This window comes from Manis pentadactyla, chromosome 11 (assembly GCF_030020395.1).
Source record: "Manis pentadactyla isolate mManPen7 chromosome 11, mManPen7.hap1, whole genome shotgun sequence".
In the NCBI taxonomy this organism is placed as follows: Eukaryota; Metazoa; Chordata; class Mammalia; order Pholidota; family Manidae; genus Manis; species Manis pentadactyla.
In genome coordinates this window covers 29,283,210-29,308,315 of record NC_080029.1, presented here as the reverse complement: position 1 = coordinate 29,308,315, position 25,106 = coordinate 29,283,210, and the positions used below count along the sequence as shown (strand labels likewise).

Sequence of the window (25,106 nt, the reverse complement as noted above, 5' to 3'; positions counted from 1 at the left end):
AATAACTCTTCCTTTCTACCCCATGCTCCCTGGTATTTAGCTTCAGGACTTCTTCCCAAGTGAAAATCAGGGTCATGGCCCCCTCCTCAAGGGCCTCCCCCTCCTCTCTCTGGCCCTCCCCACCCCTTTCTCTAAGCCTGCGCCTCTCCAGCTGTGCCCCGCTCCCAAAAGGAGCCAGGTGCGGCGTGTCTGGGCATCTTCCCTGGGAGGTAAGCATGGTTCTGGCCTGGGCAGCCACCATTTCCCATGGGTTGTGGCACAGCCACGCCCTGAGGAAGGGCCTGTGGTGGCAGCCCAGGAGGGCCTGGGTGACAGGGATGCATGAGGGAGTGGGCTGCTGTCCCTGCTCTTGCAAAAACCAGCTGAGAACCTGCTTAGGGGCTGGGAAGGGCACCCTCAGGGCTCCCCACTCCTGACACAGGATTCAAGGAGGAAACTAGGGGCCCCTTTGCTTTAAGTCCCAAAGCCTGAAGGTTCCAGTAATCTTTCTTCAAAAGCATAGGTCTGTCCCCCCAGCTTGCCCCAACAGGAAAAGTAATAATAATCATCTCATTTTTTTCCTCCTTAAAATATCTGAACTTTTTAAGGGTTGGGCCAAAAGGAATCCTGCAGTGTTCAAAGCACAGAGACGAACATGCACTGTGTCACTCTTCAGGGTATCATGAAACCATCACTGTGAAACCCAAACCCAAACCCTCCGCCTCCCTTAAAACCTGTTACCCACCAGCTCTAAAGGAATCTGGCCTCCCTCCCTCCCTCCCTCTCACCCACAGCTCTTCCAGCTACCAAGGCTACTCAGACATCTGAGCTGAGCCTGGGGCAGCAGCTGCCCTCTGGCCTGCCTCTGCTCCTCCCTGGCCTCGGGGGGCATGGACAGGAGCAGCGCCCACTGGCTCCTGCCTTAGGGGCTATGAGTTAATGGAGGGGTTGAGAAGGAAAGCCAGAATGTAAATCTAGTGGGGGCCTTGTTTCTATTTCCTCACAAGGTTGCCTGTACTGGATTTGCCGCAGGCTCAAAAAGCAGTGTTTCAAAAATACCTACAGGAAACAGAGAGTTTCAGCTTCCGGCTTGGATCCTGCAGCCTCACCTCCTCTCTGGTTGGCTGGAGCCACAACATCGACACGGGGTGGAGCTGGCAAAGGCACCCTGGCTGTCCAGGGATTTGCGCTGGGAGACAATAGCATCATTCCCTCCACTTGGTGGCCTCTGTACACAATGACATGATGTGGGAGCCTTCATCATGCTAGACCCTATGCCAGGATCTTCACCAGCATTACCTGCAATCTCTGAAACAGTCCTGCTGGATAAGCCCACCCGATAGATGTAAAAAATGAGGCTCAGAGAGGTTAAGTCATTTGCCTAAGATCAACCAGCTAGCCAGGAGTAGAGCTGGGCTTTAAACCAAAGCATTTAAATGACTATACACTGAACTGAATTGTAACTCTCTCCAGAAGGTAACTCCTCATCCTAGGCTGCATTCATCTTGCAGAAGGGAGTATCTTTAGTATCTTTATTCGGAAGTCCCACAGCCCTGGATAAATCCCTCACCTCCCACCAATGGAGACCTATGCACAGTAATGGTTTCCTTGTCTCCTCTTTGGCCTGCAGGCCCTGACCACAGGCAGCCTGGCCCTTAAAACATAAACTCCCTTTGGCCAAAACGGAGGTTCCAAGAAGGTGTCTAACCTCGGCTAACTCACAAAAAAGGAGTCACGGAAATCACTCGGATCCCTCCCTGACAAGCCCTGCTCTCCAGTAGTTATTTATGCAACATTTCACATCTTAGGACTCCCAATGTCACTGTGGGACAGACAGGGCAAGTATTATTACTTCCATTTCACCAGTGGGCAAACTGAGGTTCAGAGATGGTAAAAGACTTGCCCAAGGTCACACAGCTACTCAATGGCAGAGGCAAAACTAAAACCCTGATCAACCATGTGTACTGTGGTTTTAGCTCATTCTCTGGGGCTCCAATTTGAAGTTTGCCATCACCTTCCTTTTTCAATACAGAAGGTAATCAATGTGACTACGGAGGCCTGTGCTTGCAGTACCCTGACTGTGCCAGCCCACAGGCCATCTTTGCTATCCCCACTTTACAGATGAGGAACACTGGGATCTCCAGAGAGGAAGGAGTTGGGCCTATCCTGCTGGGAATGAACTGGGAAGGGAACTCTGGGCCTTCCTACAATTCCTTCTAGTGCCCTGAGCACCCCACCAGGCGGCAGCTCACAGCACCCTTCTTGGTCTGCGACCCTCAATCCCTTCCTCACAGCTTCTGGGGCAGCAGGATTGGCTGGAGATGGAACAGGGCCACCCCAACACCTATGTTGAGGTGGGCAACAGACTTGCACACCCTCTAAAGAGTGTATCAAGTATAAGGGCCACAGGTTTTGGTTTCAGATTTGCTTTTATAACTTTTAAGCCACTGTGGCACTTGGGAACATTTTGGTAACATTTTTTCTAAAATTAAGTCAAAATGATTTGTAAAACCAATAATCGGCCTTTGGAGACACCCCACTTGAGGTTTTGTGGGAGGAGAGAGAGTCAGAGCAGTTGGGAGAGGAAACAGCCCCTCTGATGTGACCCTGCCAGGTAAACAGATAACGTTCCAACACAGCAGCTTCCCAAACCTTCCCTGGACTCCAGAATCCAGAACAGGCTCATGAATCAGCAGAGGGAAGGAAGTATCTTACAAGGAAGATGAAAATCCCATCTGGACAGGGCCCTTTAAATGAGATCATCATGTATACGTGTAACTCATTTCAAGGCCACAGGCCCCTGCAGGAGAATGACCCCCATCTCCTGCCATGGGTCACCCTGCAAAGGACGCGGGAAGACCAGCACCGCTTGGCCCCACGCCAGGCTGCCCCGGGTCCACTGGCCAAGTGCAATTAGCTGGGGAGGAGGGCTCTTGCCAAGCCTTGGAGCGAACACAGCAGATGGGCAGTAGTGGCCCATCTAGCCCGAGTCTATGTGTCTCCAGAGGCTTCTTCAGGAGCTGAAGGACTAAAAATAACCTCAGCCTTTGTTGTAAGCAGCCGGACCACAGAGATGGAGCTGACTTCAGGGAAGCCGAGCATGCGCGAGGGTCCCGCTCGCCGAGACCTGCCCTTTGGGCAAATGATTTTTCCAGAAGTGTCAGTTATTGTGCTGCTGTTAAACACTGCTGCTGAGATTCAAAGGTGCCCATCCACTCCAGCCCGCGGGGCTGACTTCCAACCCAGACTTCTCAGAATCTGAGCCTCCTTTCTCTTCTTCTCAAGACATTTTCTTTTTTGAAAATAAGAGTCCAGCACATACTGGGTTGCTTAGGAGACAAGAGCAGCCCTCCAGCCGAGGGCTCTGCGTTGCTGCCACCTTGATCATAAATAATCACATCACCCCAATTATATGTTCTGGGAACAATCATCTCTCCCCCATCCTAAAATTTCCAGAGTTTGGTCTCAGTAGACAATGGCAAACGTAGACTGTGTGGAAGGAAGATATCACATGGGAAAGGGAGTTCATTGTGCCTCACCAATACTGAAAAGGTTCTCAACTGCAGTCCTTTGCACCGGCATTCGGATTCTTGACCAGGCAGCCTTCACTCCCCTTCCTGGCTCTACAGTCCCACCAGGGAGAGCTCCAGACCCGGGCTGGTTGGGAGACCAGCCTCTCCCACCGCCATAGGCTGTGGCTTGTCTCACCACAAGGAGGCCCGTCTGTAAGGTCAAGGAACCTCACCGCCTGCTCCCTTGTAAAGCCACTCCTAATGGATCACAAATACTGACTGGCCACGGCAGGGCCTTAGAATCATCCTCACAATGTTCTTCCCACCCCTCAGTGCCTCTGCTTCCCTCCCTGGCCCCATCAAGAGACTACCCTGGCTGTGGATGCCCCTGGGGCCGCCTGCTGGGGGCCCAGAAAGCAGCTCTTCCTCTTCACAGAAACCAAAGAACAGGAGGGATTTTCATCATCAAGATGGCCTGCAGGCTCTGAGTCTAGAAGTTTCCAGAGAGGCGTGTGATAAATAACAACTTCTCCACAGCCCTGTTCCTCTGCTGAGTTCAGGATAAAGAGCCTAAGCTGGAGGCAGGAGGCTGTGTGAAGGTTTCTTAGAACACAATAGATAGAAAACACCAAACTACACATGAATGACTCACAAGTGGTCACAAAATGGCTCCCCTTAAAATGGGAGTCGCTGAGGGGGCTGCAGGGATAGGGTAAATGTAAGAAGGGTGCCACAGGGCCGGGCCTGGGGTTGTTCTTCAAAAGTGCAAGATCCTCTGGTAGAGACAAGGAGGGTCTGGCTGAAGAACCGAGACCTGTGTGGAGGAGGCAGACACCTCGCCTTCTTGGTTCCTCATGTCCCCACCCTCTGTGACCACCGGTTTTCCTTACAGTTGGTCTGTCGGGTATGTGGGAGTGGGGGCTCAATCTGGTTTGAAGTGGGCTCTGCTTCAGCCTCTTCAGCAGCAAGTCACATTCTGTGACCTGAGCCCTTAGGCTTGGCAGCCAAAGGCTGAGGCTTTTTCTTTGAGTAGTTCCCAGCATAAATGGCAGCTCCAGCTTCCTGTAAGGAACAAGATGGTTTACTAGCAGCCCCCCTCTCACCCCTCAAGCCCCACCCCTTGGCCCTAACTTCTTGGAAGCCCTGTTTTCTTTTGACTTTCACAGTTCAGAGACACGTATCAGTCCTGAAAATGCGCTGCAGTCTCTGGCTCAGCAGAGAGTAAGTGCTGCTCAGAAAACACTACGTGCTCAGAGCTGATCAGCTGAACTGCTATAAAGACCCTGACTCCTTGACTGCGCCTCTTAACCGGCATCACCAGGCCCGGGCCAGTCCTCCTGGAAGCTTACACCTCCCCACCAGCTCAGCCATATGTCCTGGAAACATTTCCTTGGCCCTCAAGCTGAAACTTCAGCTGTCTAAACTGTGCCTCAGTTTCCTCATCCATAAAATGGTAGTGGTCATACCTACCTTGTAGGGTTGTGGTGATTAAACGAGATAAGACATGTAAAGTCCTTAGCACAAGGCCTGCACCGTGGTGGGGGCTCAATAAATGGGAGTAGTAGCTGTTGTTACTGTCAACCTCATCACCATTACCTTCTGGGGGCTCAGCCACCGGGGGATTTAAGCAGTACATGTGATAGCCACGGTCACAGTCATCACAGAAGAGCAGCTGGTCCTGGTGGGATACAGAGTAGGTGGAGAGGAGGAGAGAGAGATTGAGTTATTTAGGGCCAATATCTGCCCCCACCTACTCTTCCAGCCTTGTCTCCACAGACCAACATCCCTAGATGCCCCTGTTCAGGCCCTACTTAGAATCCTCACTGTCCCCTGACTATGCCTTGTGCTTTGCCCACACCTGGGAATTCCACCTCTGCCTCTCCCACTATGAAAATCCTATCCCCACTTTAGGGTTCTGCTCAAATCATACTTCCTCCAAGAAGCCTTCTTGACTACCACCTCACGTCCAAGCTTAAGGGGATTCCTTATTCTTCTGACCTTTTGTAGCCAATAACTCTGCTTCCATAAGGACAGAAAACTAATTTTATACATTTCTGTATTCCCCAGGATGATTGCCTGGTACACAGAAAGTACTTTAAATGTTTGGAAATTTTCACTGAATGCTTCTTAACCTCACTCTTTCCATCTGTTAAATGGGCAACAACTATAATAGAGGTAATACCCATGCCACCTCATAACTTTTTTAGGGTTTCATTATGCAAATGTAGAGAAATGCAAGCAATGTTCATTTCAGCTTCAGCTCCCAAAAGCCTCCTCAGGGACTAGAGGCTGGAGCCCAGGAGAGAGTAGGACCCTCCAGCAGTGTGGTTAACTTCAAAAAACACAGTGTGCACTTTGGTCCTGCAGTTCCCTCTCCCTGGAGGCTCGCCCAGTCCCCAACCCCTTCTCTTCTAGAACATTCTCTACCCACCCTTCAAGTCTCCAAACTCTCCTCTTCTAAAAGACTTCATGACTCTACCTCAGATGGAAGTTTTCTCTCCCCTTTTACATCCCTAAAGTATTTTCACATACTTATGACATTTAACTGCATTTTCCTTTATGCTACAAAGCCTGCTATGTGGTAGACATCTACACACAATTGTATTCTTGAATAGTCCATTTGGAATGTGCCTCCTTTGTCTACTCCTTTATGAACTGTAAGGCTCATGGGGAAGAACCCTGTCTCATCTCCATACCTCCCTCAGAACTTCCTTACACATAGTGGCTACTCAGTGTTTGTGATCTGGTCCCCATTCTCCAGGTTCAACCCTCTTCCATTCAGTGATCATGACCTGCTTGTGTGGCTTATAAGATGTTTACAAAATTAGGTTTTGTATTAAATTTTACCCTAGCTCCCACCACTGTGGAGATCCTGGGAAAGGTAAATACAGAAGTTGAAAACCCCAGTGAGCGAACAGTAAGGCAGGAGAGGTCATGAAAGACCTTTTCTTTTTAAATCATGCTTACACCTTTCATTGAAGCAATGAGAAGCTTTTGAAGAGTTAGTAACAGAGGAGTTACATGATCAGCCTTGCACTTTAGAAAGACTTCATGAGCTGCTGCGTAAGAATAGATATCCTGGCGGAAAGAAGTTGGTTCTAGAGTCCGGAAGACCATTTAGGAGGCTACTATAGCCACCCAGGTAAGAAATGATGGCGGATTGAACTAGGGTTGTGGCATGAGGGAAAGGAAAGTGTCTTGTTCCCATTTAAGAGTTACTGATTAGATGTGGAGCATGACAGGGAAGAAATCAAGAACGTCTCCTAGGTTGTGGCTTGGTCAGAAAGCCAGATACTTGAGCTACCCATTGAGACAGGAGCAGATCCATGGGAGGCAGAAGGAACCTCAGCTATTAGACATGTTCTCTAGATATACAGACCACCCAGTGGGGATGCCCTGGAGCTGGATATCAGGAGAGAGGCCTGGGCATGAGATATAGGTTTGGGAGTCATTGGGGATTAGATAGGAATAAGAGAGGGAGCCCAGAGTATATGAGAGCAAATAGTCTTGAACTTGTGCTCAGGGAGGTATGTCCATGAACTCCTTGAAATTATATACACAACTCTGTGTATAGGTACAAATGCACATTTTTCTGAGTAAAGAGTAAACCCAAAACTCTCAGGGAATCTTCTGAAAAATCAAGACTAAAAAAAAAATTACTGAGAAGAGGGATAAGAATAGACCCTTGGGGAATACCAACTTTAAGGGACAGGCAGTGATAAAAGAGAATAAGCAGCAGCAGCAAAGAGGTAGGATGAAAACCAGGACAGTATAGTTTGCCCCAAAAAAGTTATACCATTATTGTTTGAGCTGAAATAAACTATATGACAATATAGTTGAAAAATAATATAGGGAGAAATTAGGATGGGGACAGAACTAGGGAGACTTGTCAGAAATAGTACTACTAATGTCTTAAAAGCATCGATCATTCCTACTACAGTGCTGACACAAGAAATACAAGAAGGTAGAATACCCTGGATTGCACTTTTCCAAGGGAAACCAAGCATCTGTGGTTTATGTGCAGGTTTCAGAGGCTGGTCATTGTCTAGCACCATATTCTCTTCTTTTCCATCTGCTTTTCAGGATAATTGCCTGTCACAACTACCAAGAACCCTCCAGCTCATGGTAGCCCCCCATGAAAAGCACAATCTAAGGACTTCTGACTCCCAAGGATCCAAGACTCAGGATCCACCTACAGCTACATTTCCAGCAGAATGGTAATCTTATTCTGGGGAGTGGAAGGCAAATCCCTGACCATGGAAGAGGAATGTTATTGCTCAAGCAGCCTCACTCCTTGATCCCTTTTCTAAGGCTCTGCCAAGTCCACAAAAAACCTACTTAGCTATTAACCAATTAACACTGCTTGTAAAGTCAAAGACCAGAATCAACCCAAATGCCTATCACTAAGGGACTGGTTGAATAAACCAAGGAAGAACTATACAGCTACAGAAAGGAATAATTATGTCTCTATATTACTGTGGAGTAATCTCCAGAATATTCAGTGAAAAGGTGAAGAAAACATGTATATGTTACTATTTTCTAAGAAAATGCATCCATTTTCCTGCAGATTCATGTATACACACATGTGCTTATATTTAGACAAAATGGGAAGATAAACAATAATTTGTTTTTCAGATGGTCACCTATAAGTAGAGTGAGGGAATAGTGTTACAGGTAGGGATAGAAGCTAGATTTCTTTGAACATCCGGTTTATTTTATGTATTTGATTCTGGAACCAGTATATATATTTGATGGTAATAGTGGAATTGATATCCTGAGATATTTGTTTATGTCAAATAAGTGATTATGTTGGTATTGAGAAGCAAGAATTTTTACATGACTGAAAGAAAATACAGCATACGATCAATGAGGTTAACTACAAACCCTATAATTAGCCCTTGGTATGAATTGGAAATATCAGTATAAATTTGTTTGATCTTTAAAATAAGCAAAACATATTTTTTAGCTCTGCCCATTAAAAATGCCCCAAAATGATGACTAATGCAGTAAAAATTAGCACCCTCAGCACCCATACTATGTTCTCTAAAGACAATTGCCTACTAAAAGGAACCAGCAGTCCTCAGAGAAATGGCTGACTCAAGGTCTGGAGCAGGAAATGTGTAAGTATCTTTACATATTGGAAAGCAGGGAAACTATCAGATATGACTGGGATCATGTCAAAAGGACTCAGGACCCAAACTGATTATGTTCTCACTGGCCAAAGATTGGATGGTTTTAATTTAATCAATTAATAGATTGAAACAAATATATTTAAATAAAGACACTATATTTTTTTAAACTTTGTCATCTTTGGAAGGTGCTAGGGAAACATCCCATTATTTATTTATTTATTATTTTAAAATAATTTTAGTCCTAGAGAAAGCTGCAAAAATGGCACAGAGAGCTTCTGAACACACTTTACTCAGTTGCCTTTAATGTTAACTTCTTACATTACCATAGTACAACCATGAAAAGCAGAACATCACCATTAGCAAGATACTACTGACTCATAGGCAGAACTCATTTGGATTTTACCAGTTTTCCCATTTACAACATCCCTTTTCTTAGGATCCAATCCAGGATCCCACATTGCACTTAGTTGTCATGTTTTCTTAGTGTCCTTGAATCTGTGACAGTTCCTCAGCTTCTTTGCCTTTCATGACCTTGACACTTGAAGAATCTAGGCCAGTGATTTTGTAGAATGTCAGTCAATATGTGTTTGTCTGACCTTTTTCATGAGAAGGTTGTGGGTGTGCATTTTTGGCAAGAACACTAAATACAAAAGAGATGTTGTGCCCTCCTCAGTGCATGATATCAGGGGGCACTGACACCAGTATGTCTTGTACACTGGTAATGTTACTGTGATCATATAGTTAAGGTAGTATCTGCCAGTTTTTCCACTGTAAAGTTATGATTTTTCCCTTTGTATATTAGTAAGTAATCTGGCAGGGGAGATACTTTGAAACTATGCAAATATTCTGTTTCTCACCAGAATTTTGCTAATTTTAGAGCAGTTGATAGTTCTTGCTTAAAACAACCATAACTGTATGTCTGCCTATTGATGATTTCCCTCTTCCCTCTTCATTTATTAATCAGAGTTTTGCTCTGCATGGATATTTATTTTGTTTTTTTGGGTTATAATCCAATACAATCATTATTTACTTTGTTGCTTAAATTATCCCAGATTGGGCCATTAGGAGTTCCCTCGAGTTGGTTTCTGCATCCTTTTGACATGCCCTATCAACTTTTGAGCACTTCCTTACTTTCTAGTACCACAGGATGTGCCAGGCTTCTCTTGTACTTTCCCAGCTCCAGCCCTGGCATCAGCCATTTCTCTAAGGATCCTTGGTTCCTTTTATTGGAGAATGGTACTTAGAAACCAATATCTAGGTGCTATGAGTCCTCATTATTTCAGAGTTGTCATTGTTTTTAGTCCTTCTTAGCTGACAGTGTTAGGAAATAAATGTATATGTAGGTACACATGCACACGTCTGTACTTATTTCTGCACCTATCCATATGTGTGTATACATATAGCTATAGATATATAATACATAAGCATATATACATATACATACAATATATTATATTAAAAACCATAAATTCATACTGATATCCCCTATTCCAACCCACCACCACAAGGTTCAGTCCTAACCTTTCCCTTTTATTTGATTATTTTTTTCTGACATTGAGAAACCTGGCTCTCATTATTCACAATATATTGTTATTAGCTCAGAGCTGTATATACATAAAATAGATTCAGAATGACCAGCTCACATGCCTGTGAGAAAAAAATTACTATCTAGAGTACAATTTTTGTATAGCTAATTCTGTCTTAAGCCTTAAAATACACCGTCAAATTCTGCTTTCCAAAGTTACTTAGGTTAGCTCTTCCCTTCCCCACCCATCAGTATGGTTATGTTACCTATTGATATTATAATTAGGTTCATTTGCTACTGTTCATATACCATTTTTTATCTCCCTCTCCTACATCCTGGTTGATTTCCAATATTTATCTGTAGTAGGGTATGTAAAATGACACATTGGTTCTCAGAGTCAGAGCTACACAAAAAGGCATTCTCAGAGAAGAGTCCCCTGCCCCCTTATCTCTACTACCCCACACCCATTCTTTCTATCCTATTCCCACTCACCCCATGGATAACTAATCTCTTTGGTTTATTGTCCTTCCTGTATTTCTTTTACTGAAGTAAACACATATATTTTCTGTGCCTTCCTTAAAAGAATGGCTGTATACTGTAAATATAAATATTGCTTTTACTTTGCTTCTTTCATTTAACAATATACCCTAAAATTCACTTATATTAATCTGCCTCCTTTTTTTTTACAGCTGCATACTACTCCATTGTGTGGTTGTGCCATCATTTATTCAACCATTCTTCTCTGTATAAGCACTTAGGTAATTTCCAATATTTTACAGTTACAAGTACAGTATGACCTACAAGTACATTGTGCAAATGTACTTTCATAGTGTTGTGGGTAGATTTCATCTTTAGGGTAGATTCTGATAGCTGAGATTGCTGAGTCAAAAGCCAATTGCTAAATTTCCCTCCAGAAGGATTGTAGCACTTTATGTTCACAGTGACAGTGTATGAGGGTGCCAGTTTTCTCACAACTTCATCAACAGAATGTATTGTCCAACTTTTTTTTTCTTATTTTATAGGTAAGAAATGGTATCTCCGTTTTAATTTGAATTTCTTTAATTATGAATGTTTTGAATTTTTTTTTAATGCTTAGGGGCCATTTTCTTATCTTTTGTGAATTGTCTTTCATGTATTTTTCCCATTTTCTATCAGGTTTCTGGTCCCTTGTCCCTCAAATTCTAAGAGGTCTTTATATATTAGGGGTATTCATCTTTTAATGGTTACATAGTTGTAAATATTTTCTCCCAGTTTGTCACTTGTGTTTTTACTTTACCATGTTTTTGAGTACCTAAGTTATGGGGTCAAATTTGTTGATGTTTTCTTTTATTGCTTCTGGATTTTGAGTCACAGAAAATCTTTCCTTATATTTAGATTAAAGACGAATTCACCCATCTTTTCTTCTAGTACTAATATGATTTCATTTCATATATTTAGATCTCCAGAAAATTTGGAGGCTGTTCTCATGCATTATGTGAGATATAGACCTAATTCTATCTTTTCCCAAATAGTTACCCTATTATTCCAGGACCATTCATGAAAATGTCCATCTTTGAGCTAGTAATTTTAGATGCAACCTTTATCCTATACTAAATGTCCATATGGAGTTGGGTTAATTTATAGGTTTCCTGTTCTATTCCATAGGCCTATTTGTCTATACTGTTTTAATTATAAAGGCTTTATAGTATGTTTTAACCTCTGGTGAAGCTAGTCTCCTCTCAAAATTTTTGTTTTTCAGTGTTTTCTTCGCTATTATTGCCTGTTTATTTTTCCATATGAACTTTAGTATAACTTATCTAGTTTCATAAAAGAGCTTATTCATGTTTTTATTGGGCTTGAATTAAATTTATAAATTAACTTAGGAAGAACTGATATCTTTATAAAGTTGAGTCATTCTCTCCAATATTACACAATGTCTTTCCATATTCTCAAATCAACTTCTGAGTCTTTCCAAAGTGTTTTTTAAATTTTCTTCATATAGGATTTATATATTTACTATTATACTTATTTCTAAGTATTTCTTCTTTGTTGCTGTATAGATAGGGTTTTTCTACTACTGTGTCCTCCAACTGGTTATTATTTGTGTATATGAAGGCTATTAGTTTTTATATGGTAACATTATATCCTGCTACCTTCAGTGTTTGAATTAGCTTTATCAATGATTCTCCAGCTTCCAGATATATTATAGTTTATGAAACAGAGAAAGTTTTACTACTTTATTACTATTCTTATCCCACCAGTTGATTCCTCTTGTCTAGTTGCATTAGCTAATATCTCTAGAATAATATTGAATAGTAGTAGAGATAGTGTACATCCTCCTGGTCTTCCTAGAAATCCCAGTAGTTTCCCTATTAAGTAAGATAATGGCTTTAGTTCTAAGGTATGAAAAGTTTATCATGTTAAGAAAGTATCCCACAATTCCTATTTTCTTGGGAGTCTTTATCATGAATAGGTGTTGAAACCACCATGTTATTTTGAAAACTGATAAATAAAGGGAAAGAATCAAGCACTTATCTGCCTTTTCTATATAATCTATACCCAAAGGTAATCAAACATGAGATTGGAAAAGTTCCTGTTTGCAGAATTACTCCAGCTAATAAGCAAAGAAGAAATTACAAAGTAAGAATATCATGATTTTGTAACCTCTAATGAAATAGTCAGTCTAGTCAGATCATTGATAAAAGATGATCAAGCATTCATTAGCAAATGAACATTTGCAGATCATCAAACATCTGCGAAGAGACACCAGGCATTACACTATTGATGAAAGTTTACATCATTATTTATGAAGTAGTCTTGCCAAATAAATGAGTATATATGTACGTGTGTATGTATGTGTGAGTGTGTATATATGTGTGTGTGTGTGTGAATATATATGTTTTATATTAGAGAGAGACAAAAAGAGAGAAAGACTGAATCTGTTCAAGGTTCTGGCTCTAATCACCAACTTATAATAAAATACAAGAGAGAAAGTGTCAAACACCACCACAGGGATGTAGTTAGTAGAAATACAGTCCTGGGAAACTCTGTTGAACAAATTAACCCTGGCATACTCAACAAAAATTCAAGGGGAAAAGAAGAGCAAAATGTAGGGAAAACCTATATTAAAAGAAACTTGAAAGACAATAATTAATTCCACTGTCTGGGCCTTACCAGGATCCCAATTCAAATAAATAAGCTGTTTAAAAAAGTGCACTTAAGACAATTAAGTCAACATTTATGACAATTGAGGCAATAGGAATGTTGACTGGATGTTTGATTATATTAAAGAATTGCTGTTTTTTTTAAGCTATGTTAATATTAATTTATTTTTATTAAAAAGTAAGCCCTTATCTTTTTTAGATACTTGTGAAATATTTATAGATGAAATGATACCATGACAGAGACTATGTGGGAAGAGGTGGCAGTATTTATGAAACAAGATGATTGGACATGTAGTGATCATTGTTAAAGAGGTGTGGCCTATATCATTTCCATTATTTTCTCTACCTTTGTATATGTTTGAAATTGTCTGTACCAGAAAGTGTCATTTTTTAAATTCCTCATTTATTCATCTTAACAGTTAGACCAAATGAGATTGCACGTTCCAAAGTGTGGTGTGAGCAGTTGCATGCATCCCAACCACCCACAGGCGGCACCACTGTCTGTCACTGAGCCTTCAGGGGCAGATGGCCAACAAGGCAGCTTCTGGCCGTCCCCTCACGCACCTCTCTCCACTGGCACAAGGTCCCTGTTGGGCAAAGGTCCCATGGATTCTGGGGGCACAGGGCAAGGGGGAGGTCCTGACTGACACTGTCCCCAGTAGTCCAGTGACAAGAGTCCTTTCCTTTCCCCCCTTCAAAGGACTCCCAGCTCCTTGGATGTCTGCCTCCTATGAAGGAAGCCCCAAACTCACATCATTCTCCGAGGTCCCACAAAGGATGCAGGATTTGCACTCTATGCACTGCCACTTGTAGGTCTTGACGGCCTCAGTCATGTTCAGGGTGAACTGCAGGCAGGTCGGGTGACCTAGAAGAAGCAGGAATGGTAGCATTAGGGTCAGAGGGTCTGACATGTCCTCCCTCAACACCACTAACCAAAGACACATGCATGCCCACATTGGAGGGAGGGCAGAGTAACACAGGCTGGAAAACAAATTGAGGACCTGTATGGGCTGCTGCCCCCTCCCCACCCCCCACTCTTCAACATCATCCATCAGATTGAGCTCCAAAGAGGAAAATGAAAACTAGCTCTTTTCCTGGGGAGAGATGCCATCCAAGTCCTCTTGTCCAGAGCTGAAACCAACTGATGAGGAGAGAAAGCGGTGATCAGAGAGGAACAAAGAGGAAACGGCAGCCCGCACAGAGCAAGACGGCGCCACGTGGGTCACCAGCATGGCCTCCCAAGCCCCAGCACTGACTGTGGCAGGAGTGACACCCAGGGACTGCTTGGAGCTGGGCCTTCTGAAGTGCAAAGTTGTTTACACTGCCTCAAGGCACAGGGGAGGAGGTCGGAGGGAGTGTGTGTGAGGTCCCCAGGGACAGAGCTCAGGGACAGTGTTAGGCACCACAGCGGTACTTAAGTGCCCATGCCCAAGCCCATGCCCAGGCTCGGGGGACCGGCAGAGGTCCACGCCCTGCACAAGAACAGGAACTGTAAGGGGAAGTGGCCTGGAAGGGCAGGCCAGGAAGTGCAGTCTAGCAAAGGACCCACAATGGTCAGGTCTACCCTAAATGGACCGGGAGCTGGTCCTAACTCTTTCCTCCATCCCGAGTACAACATTAGCCAAGCTAGCAAGATCAGGGAGGGTGCCTTAAGCTGTGGCCTTAGAGCACACCGCCCCAGGGGACCAACACCCAAGGCCTGGCCTGCACAGCTGGACTCTGTTCTCAGCCCCAGCTCACACAAGAGAGAGAGGCTGGCAGTAAGAGGGCAGCTATGAGCCCTAGAACATGGAGACCCTTGACCTTCTATTTGGCAGGGAAGGGAAGCTTGGATGATGTTCCCAGGTTTCCCAGAGCTGTGAACCAGACAGGAATCTGCCCAGAGCACTCAGGGCAGAGCCCTTACTGACTCTCACAGAAGAACTGACAGCTTCGCCTACTGCTGGGGTCCGCCCTTCCCCAGAGCTCCAACTCTGCCACCCCCGGCAGATGGTGCCTTGTGCTGCCTCTGGCATGTGAGGGGTCATGTGCTGCTAAGGAAGGATACTATAAATGGTGGGGCAGCAGGGCAGGGGGTTAGGGTGGGGGTGGGAGCTGTCAATCCAGGTTATTTCTACCAGCCTAGGGCCCTCTACCTTTGGTCAGAACTCCACAGGTACCACTACCCCTTGGCCAAGCCACATCCCAGTAGAAAGCCCCATTTCCTCTCTCCCAAATATTCAGAGTACTGGTTATACCATGGTCACTTGGGGAAATCCTGTCTATTCAGTCAACATAAGGATCCTTCAAATTTGAGGCTCCACAAATCTAAGTCACACTGAGCTATTCCTGAGAGAGTGAGGGGATGGAAATGACTTGGGGCTGGGGTGGGGGAGCGGGGGACACTTAGCAAATAGCAGGTGGAAGCATCAAGGAAAGAGCCAACCAAAAGCTTTTCAAGGACTTCTTAGGTGCCACCCAACCTACAGACTCCCACAGCTCTTAACTAATAACCCTCTCAAAGCAGTCACCACGGCAGTGACCCCAAAGAGAAAGAAGCCTTCCATGAAAAGCCTGGATGGACACCCAGCTGACATTCTTGAAAGCATCTGTGTAAGAAGAAAGGTCTGTGTAAGAAGAACACTGGTCAGTGTTGTTCCATATTCCAATCTCTCGGAGAGAATAAAGGGATGGGAGTAAGAGAGAAAGCACCAGTTTGAGATTCTGAGTGATACGGGCCATAGATACTCATATTATTAAGACAGGGTGCCCTTGGGAAGGTCAAAGATGAGTTCACGGAGCAGATACCCGTATATGCAAGCTGACTTTGCCCAGTTCTGTGGCCTCAGGCCACAAGCAGCCAGCTTACAGTAATTGTTCATGAACTTAACAAGCATTTATTGAGAACTGCTAGGCCAGCCATTGTATTAAATAGAAAAGATACAGTGGGGAGCCAGACACCCTACACTCCTCCCGTCCAAGAGAACTCAAATCAATAAACTACATGCCTATTGATTTACTTATAATTGTGTGATAGGTGCCAGGAACGAAAATCATAATTGGCACAGGAGAGCCAAATCAAAGCACAGGAGCACCTAACCCAGTCAGAGATACCAAGGAGACCCTCCCTGAGAACGATCTCTTGAAAGTGATACAAGGCAGATAAGGAGTGAGGTGGGTGGGAAAGGGAGACGGTTCCGAGGGGCGACAAGAGCACAGGAGCAGGCTCCGCAGCAGAGGGAAAAGCCGGTGAGCAGAGGCTTCACAGACACCAGGAGAAGGGCAAGGAACAGCCGGGAGGCAGCTGGAGCCAGAGTACACGGGCATGTGCCGCCCTCGCTGAAGGATCTGGGGCTATAACACCATTAAAGGGTTTCAAACAAGGCAGGGACAGGATCATGTTGTGTTTTAAAGGAGCAGTCTTGAGCATGAGGGGTCTCTGGGGTGATGAAGCAGTCTGTACCTTAATCATGGTAGTGGTTACATACATGATAAGACTACACAGAGCTATGCATATGCACACCTATGCACATGTGTGTGTATGCATATAAAAACCAATAAAATATGTGTTAAAGTGGTGTGGCCTATATCATTTCCATTATTTTCTCTACCTTTGTATATGTTTGAAATTGTCTGTACCAGAAAGTGTCGTTTTTTAAATTCCTCATTTATTAAACTTAACAGTTAGACCAAATGAGATTGCACATTCCAAAGCATGGTGTGAGCAGTTGCATGCATCCCATCAATTGCATTGATGTCAATTGCCTGGTTTTGATAGTGTACTCTAGTTAGGTAAGCAGTCACCAGTGGGGGAAACTGGGTGAAGGGTACAAGGGACCTCCCTGTAATATATTTTGTAATTTTCTGTGAAGCTATAATTATTCAAAATGAAAAGTTACAATGAGCTTTTTAAATAAGGGCAACACAAACCAAAATTTAAATCATCAAAAAAGAAGTAGGAAGGAAGGAAGGAAGAAGGTGCTAAGCAACGAATTTGTTGGTGGGTAGAGGAATGTAGAGATACAAAAATTGTTGCCAGGAAACTAGTTAGGAGGCTAAGGCAACTACCAGGAAAAAGACAGGATAAGAGGTTTCAAAAATGTTAAAGATATAGTTCATAGGACTTGACCGTTGTTTGAGTGCTGGGAGTGTGGGAAAGAGAGATGATGAGACATATTCTCAAGTTTCTGACCTAGAAACTAGGTGGGTTGCAGTGGAACTTGCTCAGACAAGGAAGACTATACAAAGCATAGGGAGACCAAATGGAGGCAGAGGACCATCCACTCTGTTTTGAGCATGTCGAATTTGGGAGACTCCTGGTCGAAATGTTGAGTGGGTAATCAAATGTATGGGTTTAGAGCCCAAAACAGAAGTATAGACTAGACAAATAAATATAGGAGTTTTTGCCTAATAGGGGGATATTGAAACTATGAGAATTGATGAATTAATTAATCTAGAAAAAGGGGAAAAGATTAGAGAAGAGAAGAGAGAAAGATCTAGGACTGCGCTTTGAAGAAAGATGAAAAGAAACAAGAGAAGAAACTGAGTAGACTGGCTGGACAGGTTAAGAGGCAAACCCGACAAGTAAGGAGTCACAGCAGCCAAAAGATTTCAAGGAGAGGTGGTCAGCTGTGCTGACTGCCATAGGTTCTCAAGTCTGTCATTGCTCAGTAAAGACCCCGAGTGAGGGAGTGTTGACAGATCAGAGCAAAAGCTGCTCTACTAATAATAACACCCTTCAGGAGTGTCATCTTCCCTAGGAAGCACGGTCAGCACATTCCAGAGTGTGGCATGGCACTCGGAAACCAAATGTGCGTCTGGAGCTGCCTCCGTGGGTGGGGATGGTGGCTGAGATGTGGGCACCCTGGAGCCAACAACACTCCACAAACATTTAGGAAGAGCCAGTTCTAAGTTCAAGTTCTCTTAGTCCTCTGTGCCGAGCTCAGAGAGTGAGCTGGGAGACAGCTTTCAACCAGGGAACAGTAGCAAGTGGGTTTGGGAAATTCCAGTTGGAAGTCTCTGAAAAAAAAATCCCATGGGCTTTCTCTGTGTTCCTGTCTTGAGAAAGTCATCAGCCTCCCCCTGTAAAGACCTGCAATCCCTAAGGAAGGGGGCACAGCCTCCTCCCCCCATGAAATGCAGGACTAAGGTTAGCCTCAGCACTGGCTGCAGAGCTCCTTCGGCTCCACCTCAGACATCACTGAAGTGTAAGAGGAAAGAAGGCAATGTAACTTCTCAGCTGGGGAAGGTGAGGCACAAAAAGTAAGATCACCCATGTGGCCATTAGCAGGTACAAAAAATTATGCCCAGAATGAACCCTCCTGTCTGTGCCACCATAACAGGTTGGCTGTCTGTTGCCTACCTCCAAATACTGGAGTAGTCATTAGCCAGATAAAAACTGTTAAGAATAAGACTTCTCACCTACCACAGAAATGACTGCAATAATACATACTGTTGGACAAAAGGAAAAGGGCCTCAGGAAATTGCTAGAAGCCCACTTCTAAGTTTTATGCCAGAACTCCTTAGTTTTGCCCAAAACTATTTCCTAAAATCCTTGGAATTCCTAAATTAGAGATAGTCCTTCCAATTCAAGGGTGGTAGGAAAAAAGAGGCACATTTCTATAAAGCAATTTCCTTATGGTAAAGCTTCCTATCTTTATCTCTTTTGTAAAGTTGACCATCATTCTCTACTATACTTAATGGAAATTTAGACGCCACATATCTCTAGTTTTCTTAGAGCAAAGAATACCTATATTGCTATTTAAATAACCCAGTGGAGTCAAAAGGAAACAACCCTTCCCAGGCCCTCCTGGGTGAGATGATTCAACAGGACATTTATAAGAGTCCAATTAACAAAATGAATTTAGAAAGCGGTGCAGTGTGCATGATTCATCCCAGCCAGATCATTAAAAACCAAGTCCTTCCTGAGTGTTCCTACAAATTGGTTCTATTTGGAAGGTTCGGTAAGTCTTCTGCCCATTTATTTAACTGGACCTGTTGTGACCTGGAGGCATTCTTAACCTAGTTCCAACTCCTTCCAAAACTGACCTCAGTCCTCCCTAAAAACTGAAACAGGAAATGTAGCCATGGCCACCATGTACGGGAGACCTAGCTTCTGGACTGACAATAGGAATTTGGCTTCAGGGTGCTGTATCAGCAGAAGGGAAGAAAGGGGAGACCGGCAGAGCATGAGAAGCTTCTCAGAAAAGACTGTCCCTGAGGCTGGTGTGAATGACACTGCAGTCCACTGAGTTCAGTGACAAAGAGAAGGCAGGCATCTGAAAGCAGAGACTACACAAAGGATAATCTCATGTCTCTTCAGAACCCATGTGCATAGATGCTGAGAATGTTCCGGGGACAGCAAACAGGATTTTGTGGTATTTGAGTGAGAAGGCGCACATATAAATACCCAGGAAAAACCAGCACTAGTTTCATATTCATAGCTGCTTGCTTCCACACATGCTCATACACAACTATCCCTACACATGGTTATTTCCAACCTTTTAGGGACAGAAACATCTAAATATACCTTGGTGATTAAGTTCATGTTATAATTGTGACTTCAGTTAACATGAAAGTTATTAACCAATCAGTGTCACTCTATAGATATTCAGCACCATTCGAGAAACACAATTCATTTTCAACAAACCCTGGGCAAAAAGAAACATGCAAACTGCTATGACATGTGTCTCTTACATTATGGTCCTTATTAAAAGAGTTTTTTATTTCATTATTGCCAATATTTAATTTGGACTAGGCTAAGTCACATCACTGATTACATTAAAGCTCCAGTGGGGAGGAAAAAATATTATCTTGCTAGGTACATGCTGAAAACATAAATAAAACAATTACAAATAACTACAGAACTAGCATAGTCTATTATTTATTCATTGTGAAATTACAAGCACCTAATTATATTTTATTACCTTATTTATCAATGAAAACTAATTTCTCATAAAAGGAGAGCCTAAACACCCATGGTTCTTAGGCAAGTAAGTGCAAAACTCAAATGTGCTCCCTGGTCTGACACCTGGTTTATAGAAATTATATAAAATACATAGGATCAATCCCAATCTGAAATAGCACCAAAAATACTTCTCCATGGGCATTCATTAGGAAATAATTTGGCTCAAATTTCTAACAGTTCTCTATAATCACACACACATAAAATTTCTAATATTTACATACTGCAAAGACATATTAAGAAGCCTTAGCTAAAGAATTTATGCAAAGTGCAATTGAATCTGAATCACCCATGCTAAAGAGTAATTTGAGGAGAAAAATATTACTAGCTCGCTTTGGAAAGCCATCTCATTCAATCAGATCCATTCATTCTCATTTCTTCTCTTCCCTCCTCTGTCTCTGTCTGTCTTTGCCTCTTTTGCTCTCTCTGCCCCCCTCCTTTCCTCTCTTTCTCTTCCTCTTCATACCCACCTCCACTTTGAGACCCAGATCATCAGGTGGAAGGAATGAGGCTCTGAGTCACTATCTGTAAAAGGATGAACGAAGTCTGAGCAATCCAGAATTCAACCTCTCTACACATATATTATGACAAGTATGTTAGGCAGGCACTGCTTCTGCACACAGATTATTTTTCAAGCCCGGCTTTGTACACTTTCTGCCATGATCTGCAGGCTTACCGCTCATCTGTCCCAGGTGTTACTTCTGGAATGCTAAGACATCTACAAATCAGTGGCCACAGTGGCACTCCACAGACACCTGCATGGCTCCCTTTTATTCCTCATCATTTTTAATGTGCTTCAAAGAGGACAAAGAAGACAAATACAGTAGAAAGTATAAAGACCAAACAAACAAAACCACATGAAAAATAAATGACGGTGCGAACCATAGCTATGTTTTGCTTGAGCAAAACACTTTACTGCGCAGTAAGTCCAGCTTGTCTTAGAGGTCTGCTCATCCTCCCTAAAAGCTGTCAAACTGTAGGGCACCCAGTCACCATGTGGAGGCAAACCATGAGATTATCATACTGATCATTATTATCAAGAACCATCTAAAGTACATTCATGCAAGACCATTTGGGTCACTTTTAATGTGCTAAACAGCTAAGGGCTCATGGTTCCATCCCAAATGGCCCTAGAAATACTCCAAGTTTGCATGGTCAATAATGGTCCAAGATAGAGTCTCATCTATAAACCTGAGAGCACTGTGGGTGATCCTTTTCAAGTGAAATCACGTCATGGGACAGCCTCGACCTGGATTTGTATAACTCACATGACTGGCCCAGGTTGGGGCAAAGGCACAGCACTAGGAAGATGTCAAGAGCCACAGTAATGATTCCAGAGCCCCTAATTAGTCACTGTAGCTGAGGACCAAGGATAATTTGTTCATTTACTTATTCTTTTCAATATTATTTGTTGAATAAATAAATGTGGCAGGTGCTCTCCTAGACAGAAAAACCAAAGCCCGCCCTCATGGAGCAAGTACCACAGTTTGAGATACACTGCAGTATCTGAGTCCCTTGGACAAGTCACTTTGCTTCTCCAGGCATTAGTTTTCCTATATATTAAATGAAAGGATAGGAATCTGCTATCCATGAAATTGTGGCTCTGGCCATGCCACCCACAGCAGTATTTTTAGAGATACTATTGATTCCAAATTGCCCATCTGATTGGTGAGATAAACAAGCTTTCTAAAGTTTGCCAGCTAAAACTCAAAGTAAAAAAAAAAACTAAGAAGGAAATTAAAATAAGTAGTTAGCACTGCTAGAATTGGTGTCAACTTTTCCACTGGACTAGCCCAGTTCCAGTACAATCCGAAGACAAATGCAAAAGAAATCTAGGAACCTAAAGCACTTCTCATCAACCACACCACCCACCCCATGCAGTGAGTTGGGCCTGTACAGATGGGTTGTCAGTGACAACAAGGCAGACGGAGACCAGAGGTAAGGCTCCATCCATGTGCATATTAGATCTGTATTGAGCTGGTTGTGTGACAACGGGCACATATTGCCAGGCAAGGGAGTAGAAGAGGGTCACCAACAAGAGCCATTCAGGTTGACCTGCCTTTTAAATGTGTAGTTGGCATTACACATTGTAGGCTACCATCTACTAAAGTGAGGCTTGGCCCAAAGCAGTGTGTGGAGGCCAGCCTGAATCACTGTCCAGAGCCCAACATCAATATCAGCCATGAATCCCTGACACTGGGTGTTCACTTCAGGCCTCTCAGGACATCCGAAACATCTAGCTGTGGTTCCTGAATAAAGGCTTTTGAGTTTCCTTTAGAAAAGTGAGCCTGAAAAAGAAATGTTTTTCAGATTGGAGACCCTGTTATCCCTGTGCTTCCTTCTGTCATGAGGGGTTTCATGGTGTAACTGATGGGTAGCTGATGGAAAAAAGCATTGATTAGTCAACACTTGATTGCCTGGGATCCTCCAACTGCTGATCTTCCATGACTTAGATGATTGATCAGTGGCTAAGTTCTTGAGTTGTTTGAGGACCTTTGAGATGGTCCTATTTTTTTCTTTCAAAATATTTCAGAGTTATACCAAGTCAGAAGAAAATTTAGTTTATTGCTTTTCTTTCCTTTCCTATGTGAGATTCGGATGCAATCATAGAAGTGCCTAGAAGTAAAAGACAGACATTACACTTGGACACTTTGTTTTACATTTTATTTTTTAAATCCCTTTTAGTCTAATTTTGAGGGGATTTCTGACTTTGTGGTTTACTTGATTGTGATAAGGTTCTTAAGAAAAATAACTTACTTTGACCAAATTCACAGAGTACCTACTAACTGCCAGGACCTGTACTAAGTGTTGAAGTTTCAAAGATGAGTGAGATGTAGATACTGCCTTGAGGATCTCAGGTTTAGGAGATGTGACAGGCAACCTCTAAGATGCCCACCAGTGATCCCCATCTCCTGGTGTTCATAAGCTTGTGTAATTCTCTCCCCTTGAGTATAGGTTGGACTTACTGATTCACCTCTACCAAGCAGAATATGACAGAAGTGATGGGAATGTCACTCCTAATATTAAGTTATAAAAAGACTGTAGCTTTCATCTTCAGTACTCTCCCTTATGCTTTCTTGTGTACTTGCACTAAGGGAAGCCAGCTGCTGTGCTGTGACATACCCTAAGGAGTGGTCCATATGGCAACAAATGAAGGAAGACCTCAGTCCAACATCCTGGGAGGTAATGAATCCTGCCAAAAGCCATCTAAATCAGCTTGGAAATGGATCCTATCCCACTCGAGCCTTCAGATGAGACCACAGCCCTGAATTACAACTTGATGGCAACTTCATGAGAGACCTTGATCCAGAGGCACTTAGCTAGACCACACCTGGATTCCCGACTCACAGAAACCATGAGATAATACATGTTTATTGTTTTACACTTTTACATTTTAGAGTAATTTGTTAAACAACAACAGAACTATTATAGGTTATATATTTTTAAGTAACTATACTACAATGTAATAAGTGTTATAATAGAGGAATGAATAAAGTACTTACAGATGGAGAAGCAATAAACAGTGGGGAGCTTCAGAAGGTCACTGAAAGGAAGCAGCATTTGAACTCAGCCTTGAAGGATGAACAGGAGTTTTCAAAGTGAAGAGAGGAAAGAGCATCATAGAGAGAGGGAATAGCAGGAAATTTAAGGTTGCATGGTCCACTCAGGCAAAGCAGAATAGCACAAAGAAAACAGAGGAATAGGGAAGCGACAGAAGAGGATGCTAGAAAGGTAAGGAGAAAGATTGTTAAGGGCCCCCTTCACAGGCATGAAGATCTGAATTTGACTCTGCAAACAGTGAAGAATCCTCAGGGTTTTTAAAGCAGAGAATTTGACTTGCTTGTACTCATGCTTTAGAGAGATGACTCTGGTGGTATGGCAGAGGGTGGATACAGTGATGTCTGGGGAAGAATGACCAGGTACAATATCCACCTATTTGATGACTGTATTGAGCACTTATGTGAGGCACTAGGCAATGAGTAACACAGACAAATGTGCCTACCTTTGTGGAGTTTAAGTTCAAGTGAGGGCGCTATTACAAGATCAACCTAGTAAGAGTGGTGATAAACATAGGAAACAATTGAGAGGCAGAACTGGTCAGCAGGACATGATGCCTGCCTGGACATGGGTGTGAACAAGAGGGAGGAGTTGAAAATAACACCAAGATTCCTAGGTTGGACCACAGAGTAGATGATAAAACTGTTGGCTGAGATGAAGGGGCTTGCAGAAAGTAATAACAGATTCAATTTTGGCACATGGCATTTGTTGCACAGATGAAACATTCAATGGAGACGTCAAGGAGTCAGTAAGAAAGTATGGATCTCTATCCAGAAGAGAGGACGACCAGACCGGAGATACAGATTTAGAAATTACCAGGTGTGGGTGGTTGATGAAGCCTTGGCACTTGGTGAGATGCTCAGGGAGAGACCACAGAGGGAAAAACATAAAAGGCCTTGCTGGGGGGAGGGAGAAGGATAACCTTTGGAACTGAAAGCTTTAAAAGGCACCAAGAAAATAATTCAGTGAGAAAGGCAGAGGCAAAAGGTGGTCACAAAAGGAGAAGGAGAACCTGGAAAGAGCCCTTCATTGCATCCAGGGAAAAAGGAAGAACGGCCACCACCATCAAGTAAGAACTGAAGATAATGTGTCACCCTGCAGGCCACTGGTGCTTACAGCTGAATAAAGGCGTCTCCGGGAAGAGTGAGCCCCCAGGACTCCCTGGATGAGTGGATGCTTTCAGTGTTGTAAAAGGAAGACTTCACAAGCAGATTATCCCACAACATGCTTTTCCTTCCACAGGCTTTGTCCATCAAGCTCAAGCTTAGAAACATCACATAAAATAGTCTTAGGAATACTGTCTTTATCTGATTT

At 43.3% G+C, this 25,106-nt stretch overlaps 1 protein-coding gene across 3 annotated transcripts in view; it reads right to left on the bottom strand.

Annotated features, from left to right (window-relative positions):
- Nucleotides 1-757: 757 nt before the first annotated feature.
- DPF3 (double PHD fingers 3) overlaps nt 758-25,106 on the bottom strand; it is a 240,695-nt gene continuing 216,346 nt past the window's right edge. For all 3 annotated transcript variants that reach the window (XM_036913301.2, XM_036913300.2, XM_036913302.2), the window contains exons 9-11: nt 14,044-14,156; nt 5,088-5,169; nt 758-4,553 (exon numbers count right to left, since the gene is read on the bottom strand). In XM_036913301.2, coding sequence (XP_036769196.1) covers nt 4,483-4,553; nt 5,088-5,169; nt 14,044-14,156 — 266 coding nt within the window. In that variant the 3' untranslated portion in view covers nt 758-4,482. The remainder of the gene's footprint in view (nt 4,554-5,087; nt 5,170-14,043; nt 14,157-25,106) is intronic.